This window comes from Pogona vitticeps, chromosome 1 (genome assembly GCF_051106095.1).
Source record: "Pogona vitticeps strain Pit_001003342236 chromosome 1, PviZW2.1, whole genome shotgun sequence".
In the NCBI taxonomy this organism is placed as follows: domain Eukaryota; kingdom Metazoa; phylum Chordata; class Lepidosauria; order Squamata; family Agamidae; genus Pogona; species Pogona vitticeps.
This window is the reverse complement of record NC_135783.1, coordinates 192140343-192154951: the sequence shown is the minus strand read 5'-3', so window position 1 is coordinate 192154951 and position 14609 is coordinate 192140343. Positions and strand designations below refer to the sequence as shown.

Genomic DNA, 14609 nt, shown 5'->3' with positions numbered 1-14609 from the left:
ATATTTTTTTCTCTTGTGGAGAGCCTGCACATGACCAGATACAACTTCTATGTAGACACATTGCACTTCCAATACACACACACACACACACAGATACACACTTCATCTGACTGGGGTGAAAAGTAGATCCGTAATAGAAGAACACCTCCATTTTTATATTACAAAAATAGATATTTTTAATTAATGCTCTCATATACAACCTATACAAATCTATTGCTTTAATTTATATTTATAGAGTCTTAAACTATATAGCACAATATTTATACGTATTTGCATCCAAGAGCCCAGATGGCCTAGTCAACTTGAGTGTTGTAATAAGCTCCTTTTGTGTAACCATTTTGTGAGAGGAGTGGTTTGTGAAGTTGCATTAAATACACAACAATACTGGGCTGTGCTTTAACCTCCCAGCCATATTTGCCAATTATAGTCAAAATAATTCCAGCCATGAAAATTCACAAGCATACCTGAGGTTATTTTGGATGCAGCAAATATGAACATTCCATTTAATTTATTCTTTAAAAAGATGAACATGTTGAACTGCCTCCTGCCAGCAGAACTGGATTACTCATTGTTGCTGATATGTATCTCAAGTATATCTATATATACTTTTTGCTCCTATATTGTTAAAAACGAGTTTGCAAGATTTTTTAAAGTGCTCTTTTCTTACCTTTCTCGTAGAACTTTCACTCCTTAGAACATTTTTCTCTTTCTTTTTCTTGATTCCTTTACAGCTGCTGCACATACAGTCTGATTATGAATGCCACATGTTTCAAAGACCCTCCACCTTTTTCTGGTGTGACAGTGAGGATTCTGCTCCTTGTTTAGATATCTCTTCCATTACACTCACACCTATGAGCTCTCCTGACTCCAGACAGTCATCTGGACTATTGACACCACCACCTTCCAAAAGTGGTCTTCCAAAGCCAGTCCATGAACACAGCATCCCAAGACCTCGTGTAATCCAGCTGGGCCCAAACAGTCTTTTTCCCCCCACGTTTTCTACCTTTCTTGTGTATGAATTATATCAAATGGCTACATTTTGTACAGTGGTTAAAGGACAGACCAGATGTGCTTCATATCCTTATGGGTAATTCAGAAATGATACACATTCTTGCCCTCCTTTATCTTGGTCGTAAAAGAACACTCTGTTTCCAACACCTATAGTGCCTTCTCTTTCAGAAATGTCTAAGAATGAACTTGTGCTGTGTTACTTGGGTAGATAAGTTGTACCTGGAGAGTAATTAATGCTCATATACCTCAACCCAAAGGGCACCAACATAGAAATAAGGTCCACAGAGCTGAAGGCAATTTATTGCTAAGTGGGTTCATTTAGCCTCTCAGTCCTGCCTTGATGAAGGGTGATGATGCTGAACATTGTTTTTATACAGTGCTTCAATAAATCAAGGGACTTTTACAAGATAAAATGAGTGATGACACGTATTGACAAGTTCACCTCCTAAAACTGAACAAGTCTAAGGAGTTGTCATTGAGCAGCATAAATTATTCAGGATAGTATGGGGAGTCAAAAGGAGGCATGAATTATTTGATTTCTTTTACAAAGTTCTTTTTAACTCTGTGCAAAATGAAGATTGTCCATTGTTTATTCGAAAGAGGGGCTGTAATGTGCTTACTTATTTTAAAAAGTGGGCTGATTTGCAATTAAACGTTGGCTGTCCCTGGCAAATGTGTTCGCTTTATGCATGGTTTTATTCAATAAAAATGCTTCTTCTAGTTATTCAGGTAGTGCTTGCATACAGTTCTTTGAAAATAAATACTAGTTCTCATTAGTGTCGATGTACTTCAAAAAAACACAAAAATCAATATGTGTTCTCTGTGTGTGGATGGGAACAGGTGAGGTTTAAGAGATTTAGATAATACTGTTGTGTCTTAATTTTTCAAATAGCTGCAACTCTATTAATTTATCATAGCACATACTAGAATTTGTTATAAATATCAGCAGGTGATTTGTTTATGAATCCATAGAGAATACCTTTAACTAAAGAATAAGTTAAAATAGTAAGAATCCAAGAAGCTACTATAGTCTTGCTTTAGCGTGTGTCTAGCGAGGCTTCTATACTCATTTTGAAAATGACTTGATTTCCAAAAGCACCATGCATTAGATCTGGACTAAAGTAACCTTGGTTCCCATTGGAATTAATGAAGCAAGTGGCAGAGTAATCCTAACTGGGGCCTGGAAATGGCAAAGTACAGTAGATTTCCTCTCTCATACAGTAGGGAGTAGCATTTCTTTCTGTCCAGCAGACCACATTTCTCTCTCTTGCCTTATTCCTATAACACACCTAAAAGCTAAGGCATACAAACAGTACCAAATGAAATAAGCAAATAATTTTGTTCTCATTCAAGCTGAGAACAAAAAATATATTTTTTCACTAATGCTGTTGTTGAACAAAAAGAGAAACACAGGTCATTTTGCTCTCGTACATGAGCAAACAAAAGTCTCACAGTGGTTGACAATACTTTCTTTGGGATCACTGAGATGAAATTCCCTTTTGTGGGGGCAAGAAGACTTGTGAATATTAATTATATTCTGATATTATCCTGTACAATGCTGTACAGTATTGTTAGGTAGCTAAAAAATAACACTCATTGTACTTTCCATAGAAAACAATCAGACTAAGCCTATCTGCCTGCACAAGGACCAATGGCATTATATTTCTAAAACTGTTAGTCATGTTCATTGCAACATATAAAATCAGGAAGCCCACAGAAAAAAATATTTCACAGGAGCTAAATAGCCAACTGTAAGTTGCACTTCAGCAGTCAAACCAGCTTAACTCTCTAGGTAAAATGTGAAGCTTGAAGGACCTCCTTAATGGCTGAAATCCTTTTGCTTAGCTTAGTAAGTTGCACTACAGTGGGCACATTGAATCAATGGGGATTTGGTGAGTCAATTCTCCATAGATTTGGTTGATTCAAATTGGCTTACTTTGCTTGTGATGTATGTTAACATAGTTTCAACTAGAATAGGCTTATTTGAATCATTTGGACATATAGAGTAGTTGACTCACCAAATCCTAACTGATTCTATGGGCCTACACAAGTGCGACTTACTGTGTTGTGTAACAGGATTTGGGACAATGCCTTATACAGTGGACCCTTGACTTACAGACAGCTTGACTTACAGACTTTTTGAGTTACAGACTTCTCTGGCCGCAAAATTTAGGTTTGACTTGCAGCCTAAGAATTGACTTACAGACCAGAAAAAAAACCAAAATGGAACAAAAACAGCCTGTTACGGGATTAATCGGTTTTCAATGCACTGTAGGTCAATGGAGACTTGACCTACAGACTTTTTGACTTGAGAACTGCCTTCCAATACGGATTAAGTTCTCAAGTCAAGACCCCACTGTAGATAAAGTGTTGATGTAACTTTCATAATATTCTTCAGGAAGGTCTTTATATGATTTGTCGCTGCTCTGCTTCTTTCTTAAGTGGTTTGACAACCATTTGCCAAGGTCAGGTATGCTTTAGCTGTAGATTTCCTGCATTGGCAGGGGTTAGAATTTTTTTAAAAAACCCTCTAACTACACAGTTCTGTGATTATCTGCGCAGTGACATAGCATCTAGCGGTTTCCTATACAGTAAACTTCACACTAGATCACGTACCAGTATATTGCTGACAGACCACTAGAAATATGAACTATTTCCAGAGATCTTATAATGAGCAAACTACTCTGTTCACATGGGTACACTGGGAAAATGCTGATGCTTCTTCTAGTTGTATCCCTAGGAGACTGGCAATCCTTGTGTTAGCCTCCTGATTCTTATCATAAATCAAGCTCCTAACTCTCTCTGTAACCCAGCAACAAAACCAATAATGTCTAACTCATTGAAAAGACGGTATGTGGGTCAGGGGGCACTTATTAAATATATAGGAAGCAGAAGGTGTTCAAGTGTATATGTATGTCTATGGTATATGTATGCCTCATTCCCATATTGGCCAGAACCCTATTAGGGATTCATGTTGACATAGATATAAATGTGTAAGTTGTGGTAGCCAATTACTATTAATTAACAAGTTGCTACTTGCATTTCTTATCGAGCATCAGAGTCCATGACTGGCCCTTGACAAGGAATGTGAGCAGCAACCTGATGACTCAGTGCCATGATATATGCAACTATTTCCATGCAAGTGTAAATCTCAGTAGGACATTGTAATTTATAAAGATATTTGTGTCAGGTATTGTTGCGGATTCCATGCTGTGTTTGCTGAGTATTACTATTAATATGGTAGATAAAAAAATAAATTAGTTCCAGTTATTCAGTGACACAAAGTATCAAGGATTCACAGTGAAAGATCCGCCTGATAGAAGAAGGAAAGTTATTTTCAACTTCCTACGAATATCTGCTGCATAATAATAGGATGGGACAGAGCTGTAAAGGGGAGGAGAAATTAAAATCATCCCTTTTACCACCAGAACCATCCGCCACAATCAGTGAAATGCAGCTGGAAGGCTCCCCCTCCCATAAACAAAAATGTACCATTTTTAACAAGTAAAACTTGTCTGAGGTCATGGAGAGCTAAATGGGTACAGTAGACTTGGACACACACGTAAGCCCAACATACCCATGCACACAAAAATGCCTTCGATGTTGGCACATCAAGCACTCAAGTTCCCTAGATGTTCAGCTGAACATACAGACCTACCATAATCAGGAGTGCAGGCAAATGTGCTGACTGTCTTCTCTGCAAGAACTTTAGGCTCAACCAAGAAAAGTTTGATAGGGAGAGTCTACGTGTGTCCTCGGGTTCCCACCATGATGATAGCCTTATTCCCACAGTTAAGACCACTGTGGCCTTACTTAGTGCCTTGTTTCAGTCACAATTCTATTTCTACCTTATTTCTGGCTACTTTGTCTTTAGGACTGTCTAGTTTTTTTAATGGTAATGGTCATAATAAAATGACTGTCAAATCTGGTATTTACTCTTAATCAGAGAAAAGATCATGCAACAGTTTTTTTCCCCTGTGGCCTGATTTTCCTGGGCTTTATTTAATAAGATATTAGAGGCACTAAGCAAAAAATAGCAAAACTTGCTGATTGACTATGATAGAATGTTTTCCCAGCATTGAGAACAAGTGATCTGTCATCGTGTCAGAAAATTAATCCTATTATGGCATAAAATGGAGTTAATAAAATGAAATCTAAGGTTTGTCTCTTCATTTGGGTACCAGTTCTCATTTATAACCTGTAACCTTGGTTACTGAGCATTGTCTCTCAATTTTTCTTACCACAAAATAGGATTATATAATTCTTTTGTATCTATCAACCGTGTAATTGCATAGACGTACAGGATATAAAGAAAACTTGAAATGCTGTAGCATTAGTTGTATGGATGAAGGCTTCAGCATGGCTCATAAACCTTGGGCTGCAAATGCTATTTCCTCAGTATTGGCTATTTGTTTTCGCATGCCACTTCATTTGATCATGTAACTTTTTTATCTTCTGCATGCAAAAATAAAAAAATAAAAATTGTGATTTTGTTTCATGTCAAATATTGCTCTGTTTATTGTCCTTATTGTAGGCAGGCAGTGTGACACCTAAATCACCCTCCACTGACATCTTTGATATGGTTCCCTTTTCTCCCATATCCCCTCAGTCATCAACACCTACTCGCAATGGCACACAGCCTCCACCAGTGCCAAGTAGATCTGCAGAGATCAGTAAGTTTTGTAACAAATGACCTAACTTTTTAATTATGGGGAGGGAGGGAGGGAGAGGGTGTTTTCCAGGCAATAAGAGGGTTTTAATTCCATCTTCATGTTAAGCCAAACACAAGGTTTTCTGGATTTTTTTTTTAAAACCATACATTTAATAGTGATAGTGTTCGGGTGGGGAGATTCACTACCATGTTGCACAATGTGACGCTTGGACATACGTGCAGTTGAAATAATCGCACAACCTAGGTTAGAAATTAAAGTGCTCTTCATAGTCTGATCCTATTTTGCCAGGAACAATTTCCTGCTCCTGCTGGTTACCCTGCCTGGCTTATTAAAAATCATACAAAGTGCTCTTGTGTATTTATGTATATTGAATTCCTTACTGGATATTATAATATGTATGTCAAACTGTATATATACCACAGGGCACAGGGTTGGGATGTAGTGATATGATCCTGGAAGCATGGAGTTTCATATTTATTTTTGCATCTGGTTTGTAAGTTTTATAGGATGCTTTTTCACATCTGAAACAGCAGCATTTGAATCCCATGTGAAATCTGAGCAAAGCACTTCTTGATTCTTTACCATTCCAAGTTAGTTATGATTCATCTGTTGCTATTCTCTCATATACCCCTATGTTGCATAAGTAACTATTGTCCCATAATCTAGTAACTGAAGACACAGAATGTTAAAATGATACTGTGAAGAACACACTGCCCAGTTACTTCTGCCTCAAAGAACAGAAATAATTCATGCTCTGTTTCAGAAGCACCCATACAGTGCGTTCACATTTCTGAGAAGCAGATGTTGGTGGATTTACTGATTTTAATTTCACCCTGGGCGTCTGTGATTACTGCTTAACATAATAAAGTTATCAAATCAGTTTCCATTCATCATGTATCATGCAATATCCATTGTTACCATTAATTAACGTGTCCAATTATTTAGATTTTAGAATTATAAAGGAAATAAGCAAGAGCGTACCAGCAACTGATGCTGAGGAAAGTGGCCCACAGTTATGTTTAGCTTTCATGGCCTTGATGTCAAGAGGCAGCTTTTCTTGTGAATTCACACCTACAATATATAAAATCCATCCATGGCTAAAATCATATGCTATCTCCTTTACAAATTGGCTGGTCTCCACTCGTCCCTCTTGCTTTTATGATATATCTCAAGGCCTGAAGCAATAGCTTTCTTTGAGGCCATCCCATAGGCTGTCCTGAGATCCACAGACCAGATTTTCCTCAGAAGAATTATTATGTCTGTGTAAATGTTGCTCTTTTCTTCAGGAGAATCTAAAAGAAATGTCCAAGGTCCACTGTCTTCACAGAATAACATTGCAGGTCTGAGATTTAAACGAGACACTTTCTTTTTCAGAGTTGATGACATGAAGAACCCCAATGATCTGTAACATGAGAAATAATATTAGCCTACCTTACAGGGTTGTTGTAAAGATTATTAATCAGTAATTAAGATATAAATAAGTTGTCAGGAACAGCACTCAGGTGATGTGTTACCAGTAGAAAGTGCTGTTTTTATTCTGAGGTTTGGCCATGTTCTGAAGGTTTTTCTTCCTAACGTTTCGCCAGTCTGTGTGGCTGGCATCTTCAGAGGACATAAGTGTTCGTCAGAGGACATGCTTCTATACTTTTACCTTGTTTGTGATACAGTTGTAGTTAAGAAGTCTATATACATGACAGTGTTCACTAGGATTGTTTGGAAGGATATGCAGTCACTCTAATCGTATCTGAAAGCTAAAATGATTTATCATGGAATCTTAGGATGGAGAGAGACATCTAGTGAAAACTGATTTAGGAGAGTAAAAAGAAAACTTATAATGATAGAGAAAATACTATGGGGGTTTTTTAATGCAATAAGTGCATAAAACCTGCAGTTCATTTGTATAAATCTGTTCTGTTGGGATAAAGCCCACCTACTTTTTTTTTCTGAACTTGTACTGTAGATCAGTTCTAATTGCTAGGCTCACCAGGCTTGTATAAAAGCAAATGAAAGCCCAGGTGTTTACAGATAGCTAAAATAACACTGCATAATAATTCTGTAGGATCAAACAAAGAGGACCGTACATGACACAACATTTCTATACATGTCATGTGATCAAACTTGCCCTGGAAATGTATTTAGAGAGAAAAATGTGAACATGAATGTTAGATCATTACCATTTTATGATAACTTCTTCAAGGCGGTACAATGCAGTGATCTGCAGCATGCTGCTAAATTGAACTATTTGTGTTTCAAGTTCACAAAAACCACCATAACTCTGGCATTAGAGGTTGACATTAGGGGCACATGGGGTGAGAAGTTGACCGGGCATCTTCACCTCCTGAGATTCTGTATGCTTTACCCCCCATGTGTTGATAACTCACTGTTCTCGTTTTGTTCTTTCTAGAGAGAGACCTCTTTGGAGCAGAACCTTTTGACCCTTTTAGCTGCGGAGCAGGAGATTTCCCTCCCGACATACAGTCCAAATTAGATGAGATGCAGGTGATCCAATATTTACTGTTGCAAAAACAAAACAAAAATAAAACCACTAACTCAAATGTTTCCTACACTGTGTAAACACAGACATCCTAAGAAATAGATCATGCCACGGGATAGGGGGTTCATAGGCTATGTGGCAATACAGCAAGGGTAACAGAAAGCAGAAGGACTGGTGCTTTTATTAACAGAGAACTATTCAGGATCTGTAGGATAACTTCTCCACTTCCTGATGGTTTATATTCGCTGTCATCTAAAACATTTGTTGTACACACTTGTGCAAGATTTTTTTTTCCAGAGGCACAGTGTCTAGTGCGCAGTTGTGCTATCTCTGGTAAAGAAGGAGTGACTTCATGGGAGCTACACTGAGAGTTTGATTTCAGTTTACCATAGTGAATGCAATCATGGTGCCATTATTATTTGTCTGCCAAGAACATACACTGTTCCATAAGTGTTCTTAAGACAGCCTGACACTGCATTTCAAGCCTCTCAGAACTCTTTGGCTAAGGCTTTGTAATGCTGTGGCTAAAATCCAGCAGTAATTTGCAAGTTGAGTAGGCCCACTGAATTCATGGAATTTAACAGAGGAATTGATTGACCTAATCCCCACTGATTTAGTGGGCCTACTGTAGTTGTGACTTACTACTGGATTAGAGCCTCTGTAACATTATCCATCTTTACAAAATGAGAAACCAGTTGGGATACATTGATTAGGGAGGGAGGGAGGGAGGGAGGAAGGAAGGAAGGAAGGAAGGAAGGAAGGAAATCTAATTGCATAAGAGATTTGTACCATAATTCAAATCTTGACAGTGGGGAACATTTAAGTGCAATCCTATACATGTCTACTCCTGTAGAATTTCTGTTAGATTCAAGGAAGCAAAATACCTTTTAAATGTGTATAGGATTGCAACCTTAGATCAGTAAAGTCTCTCAGGCTCAAGAAACTTTGTATGATACATGTACATATTCTGTTATCTCCTCATAATGTGAATATCTTTAAAAGAAAATCAGTGTTCATTTCATGTTTTCTGATGTAATATTCAATTTAGTTGTGTATTAAACACATAACTGAATTAGCAGTTTTATTACTTTTTTAAATCAGATTACCAAAAGCTCTAATACCAATTCTGTTTTTTTAATGCTTTCATGGATATGCAGCGTCAGCGATGGTTGGTATACAGTTTTTCATAAACTTTAGTTTCTTTCCACTAAAAGCTCAATTTTCTAATGTTACTGTCCAGATTCCTTTAGTATCTATCCTCAGTGGAATTGGGGTGGTCTTCCCCTCACTCTCCAGCCATCCAAAATGTGTTCCAGAAAGGTTTTCAGTTTATTTATTTAGAATTTTTTACCCTACCTTTCTTCTTAAAAAAGACCCAAGGTGGCTTACATCAATAAAAGACAATATTTAAAGGAAAAAATATAGTAATTGTAATTTCCTGTATCCAAACATGGTGGCATATGAGGCTATACAGGGCATGCCTGTTGTGAACAGAAAGGAGTAATTTTATTAAGCTTTAACCTGAAGGCCAAAGTGAAATGGTGTACCTGTACAAAAAGCCTCACCACCACTGGGTATGTATTCTTGATTTACTTTATATATCCGTGGTCACTTTAACAGATATTTCCTGCAAGAACAATAATAAAATTAAAAAATGGCAAAACCCTGTATACATAGACATTCAGTTCTAAACATCTAACAATAAGGTTTCTCCATGAAAACCTTCCAGCAGTCAGTCAGAAACAAAAGCAGAATACTTTTACTTTGAAAATTGGACTTTTCCAATAAGCCCTCACCGTAGCATTCTGTACTAACGAACTGCTCCGAAGTGTCCCTGTCTAGCCAAGAAACACTTCTCATCTTTACACTTACCTTGTAAGACACTTTCTAGCTAATGTTTACTTCGGCATATGTTGTTCTGCTGAAATAGAGCCATTTCCTCCTCAGATCCACATCCAGGGAGGCCTGTTCCAGCTGGAAATGAACATATGTCAATACCCTTCAACAATAGATATTCCCTATGTGATTCTCTATTTGCAAGTCAGCTAGAAAGGAATGTGGTACAACCCACTATCTTTTCTAGTGGGGTTTTCTATACTCTGTTGCACGGAGGAATATTAGCTATGGAAGTAAGGATGAGACAGGTTCCTTAGGAGTTACATTTCTCTTCCTCTTCACTGGGTGCTATTTCCTTTTTAGTGGTGAGCTCTACCATTAATACAAAGCAATAAAAAGAAATTATGCAGAAGATTTTCTTTATACAAGTTCTGCATATTCCTTAAGGTACTTTGCTGATTTCCAAAGCTGTTTCTCATGCATGACTTTAGCAAAACGAGTGTTTTTAAATGGACTTAATTAGCCATAGCCAGTCTCTTTTGTTTAAATATCAAACAAACATGCTTTTCTTTTCAGCTATCCAAAATTAATATTTTGCCAGGTGCCTTTGTTAAAGCAGGACCACTGTGTTTTAAATGATAATGGAATAGGGTACAGAATGAACGAACGTTCATAACCTAACTGGATTTTTAAAAAAAACAAAAAACAAATTTCCTTCAACTTATGAATGTAGGAGGAACTTACAAGTCATGAAAAATAGTTTTATTCAGGAAAGCTTATCTCCTATAATTTACTGAAGATGGGAAACTAAAATACACAATGGGAACTCTGAAACTATTACTGTTGGTCTGCATTGCTCATTGCGATAAGGATCACCTATGAAGCGGTTGCAGACTCCCATTGGCGATACATCTTGGAGCAGAGTCATGACGACTGGGCTGTTGAATGACTCACAGTGTACAGCAAAATGCACACAATCTGCTTTTTAAAGTATGTAGGCCTGGTGGCTTTGAAAAGCTCTGTACAACAGCCCAGTGAGGCTCTCTTCCTATTGTCCTATCCCCTCAGCAAATAATATAGAAGAGGAGATAACATATGGTGTTCTTATTTTTCTAAAACATTTGCAGTTCAGTTCTGTGACTCCTGAAGTAGCTTAAAACTAGCTTAAAACACATTATACCACTAACCACAGTAAAATAAAATAAAACAAGAGCATGGACATAAATAATCAAATTTAAAAGGTAGAGCTCTCATGGAGCTCAAAAGCCATATGAGATTTAGTACCAGAGAAACTTCTGATAGGACAGTATTTCCTTGTTTGCCTCTTGCTTAATGTAAGAGAAAGGGGTGACTCTAGAAAGGGCCTGAGAGGAAGACCTACGAAAGCATACAGAGGATTGAAATGGGCATTCTGAAGCACCTTTTGGTAGACCAGCGACCTGCACAATGTGGTGGTGATTGTGGGCAGTGCTTGTTGCGGTGCCAGAATGTGTGGCCGTCTTCGGACAACAGCTTAGCCACTGGCTTTTGGACAATAGAAGTAAGCGACTGCAGCCAGATTGGAAAGTTAGTGATGAACCTTCCACCTTAGAGCAGTCAGCGCTACATTCTTGAGGCAGCGAAGGGCAGGGGAGACACCAGAGAAGCCAGGGCTTGAGCGACAGTTCTTCTCTTCCAGTTACTGGCCTACATACAAGGTACTGTATCTGCAGGGACTGGTTAGAGCTGCGTTCTGATACATTACCATAGTTTGCATGCTGCTATAATAAAGTGTGTCTGTGAAAAACTTTCTACTTTCTTGGGATATGATAAAAGTTGACCAATCCCAGTCAAACAGACTAAATTGACCCAAACAGTTTATTGGATTGAGCTTCCAAATAAGGAAAAATTATAAAACAGTAAAAGATCAAGATTTTGACAGGAAAACACATCCTGTCATTTTCAGGATACAAACAGCATACTAACTACATTGCATAGGGTAATACACACTCAATGTGGTTGCATCACACAACATTCCAGGTGGACTAATTGCTGAATCAACCTACTGCTGTCCTAATAAGGTCAATTACAGGAAGCCACAAATCACTAAGTCCTTGCTCTTCTTCACGTTTCAGCACATTACTTCTCACACGTATCTCTAAAGACTCTCTTATCAGTTTCAAATTCCAGCACTGCAGTTGAAATAGCATTTTTGTTTTATTAAAGTCAGTTTCCCATCCATGTTTTGCCAATGCAGACTTTTTTTACTTAGCCCAATCTAAGGCAATGATGCTCCTTGCCTCAAATTTTAATACTTCTTCCCATCTGTCTGATATATGTCAAACCACAAGAACATGGTATCTCATAAACACCTGACACTCCCAGACCCGGAGAACCCTTCGCAGGCTGTGTACACTGATTGATCTTTCTAAAAGGTCTGAAAACAATTTTGATCCCAACCTCCTTTGGCAGTCTTTCAAGACAATTAGAAACAGTACTGTGCTGCAGAAGGTCAAAATTGCAACACCTCTTATCGGGTCCTCCTCTTCGTCTTTTAATTTCTTCCCCCTCCCACCTTGGAGCACTGTGGAAATATCTTTCTGATTATACCCATTTGACTGAAAAGGTTTCCCTTAAAATCCCCAGGTTTTTTTCTATATGATCTTTATCCAATATAGTTCTTGCTCTGTGTATTAACGTTTACTGAACATTTTTGCACTAGATAATGATGGCTAACACTGTTGAAACAGAGATTAGTATAAGTTGGTTTCTTATATACACTTCTGCCTAAAGAACCATCTTTATTCCTATGTACCTACACATCCAAAAAAAGGTAATTTTCTATCTCTTTCTCATTCTGCTGTAAACTATATATTAATACGGATCTTGTTTAAATATGCTACAGATTCATATAATTTTTCTTCTCCATTTGGCCAAATCAAGAAGGTATCATCCACATACCTTTTGTAAAAAAATGGTTTAAAAGGTGCGGATGCTAAAGCTTGCTTTTCAAATGCTCCCATATAGAAATCAGCTACTACTCGGGACAAGGAGGACACCATTGTCCCTACTCCATCTACCTGTTCAAACAACTTCCCATTAGACATAAAATAAGTTGATCTAAGGACAAATTTAAACAATTCTGCTACAGATGGAGTATATAATGGTTCTAATAACGATAATGTAGCTTCCAATGGGACCCTAATAAACAACATTACATCTAAACTTACAAATAAATAATTTTCGGATATGACTATATCTTGAATTTTTTGTGCAAATACCCTGGAGTTTTTTAAATGAAACTCAGCTTGATTCAGCATGGGGTTCAATAAACTTACAAAATACCTTGCAGTTTTATAGGTGGGGGAACCATTGGTGCTTACAATGGGGCATGAAGGACATCATTTATTAATCATAGTGGTTTGACATAAATTGGGCAGATGGGAATAAGTATTGAAGTTCAAGGCAAGGGGCATCAGCATTATTATAGACTGGGCCAAAAAGAATATTCTGCCGTATGCTATTTGTATCCTGAAGATGACAGGATATGTTTTCCTGCCAAAATCTTGGTCTTTTGTTGTTTTATTAAAGTTTTTACTTGAAAGCTAAACCAGTTAAGTTGTTCGAGTCAATTCAGCCTGTTTGACTGGAATTGGTCAACTTTTAAAGCGTGTCCATATATATTAAAATAGTATAAGAAGTTTAGGATTCTAAGGCAGGATAACCATCTCTTCATTCTCTTGAAGATACCCATAACACATATGAAGTGAATTGGGAAACTTCGTACTGAAACAAAAATTATCCATTACTTACATACATAATTTATTTATTTATTTATTTATTGGATTTATATACCGCCCCATAGCGCTACAAGCACTCTCCGGGCGGTTTACAATTTTAATTATAAAGGCTACACATTGCCCCCCCAGCAAGCTGGGTACTCATTTTACCGACCTCGGAAGGATGGAAGGCTGAGTCAACCTTGAGCCGGCTACCTGGGATTTGAACCCCAGGTCGTGAGCACAGTTTTAGCTGCAGTACAGCGTTTTAACCACTGCGCCACAGTTAAAGTGCATTAAGGAAAATGTGAAAGTATGTTGTGGTTGCTTTTGTTTCATAGTTTTTTAACTACAGATTATTTAATGAAAGTGATTTTACAGTGTGTCTTCCTGTGCTCTTGTTTAGGTGCCATGTTGTGGGGTCTCTAAAGTGCTCAGGGTTGCTAAATCGCTTCATCAGAAGATTAGACTTCATAGAGATCGTAGGATTAAGCCTTAGTTGCACCATGGTATATGAAGATACAAAAATTTGTAGAATATGTTAATGTCAGTTGTAACTCTTTTTAAATGCATTTTTGCAAAATGATTTTGCAAAATTCATTGTGGAGGGGGTTAATTTCTATCTGCATATTAGGCTAGACCAATGGTTCCCTACCCTTTTCAAGTTGTGACCCCTTTTTATAGTAGCCAAGTGACCTGTGACACACACACACCCCTGGCCATGTTTGAATAAAAAGGCATTTTTAAAGTCATTCTTCTCAGAAAGTAAAGGCTTCTTTCTCCCCTAAAGGGCCTGTTTCTCATACATACACAATAGCCCATTTCAAAAGGTCAAGG

General features: G+C 37.6%; 1 protein-coding gene across 8 annotated transcripts in view; it reads left to right on the top strand.

The window, feature by feature from the left end:
* Nucleotides 1-14609, top strand: part of GULP1 (GULP PTB domain containing engulfment adaptor 1) — a 196557-nt gene that overhangs the window by 175434 nt on the left and 6514 nt on the right. For 3 of the 8 annotated variants that reach the window (XM_072981324.2, XM_072981311.2, XM_078393579.1), the window contains 3 exons: nucleotides 732-956; nucleotides 5546-5684; nucleotides 8089-8183. In XM_072981324.2, coding sequence (XP_072837425.1) covers nucleotides 732-956; nucleotides 5546-5684; nucleotides 8089-8183 — 459 coding nt within the window. Of the gene's footprint in view, nucleotides 1-731; nucleotides 957-5545; nucleotides 5685-8088; nucleotides 8184-9335; nucleotides 9347-14609 lie in introns of all 8 variants that reach the window. The other 5 variants (XM_072981322.2, XM_078393585.1, XM_072981342.2 and 2 more) reach the window with 3 other exon arrangements.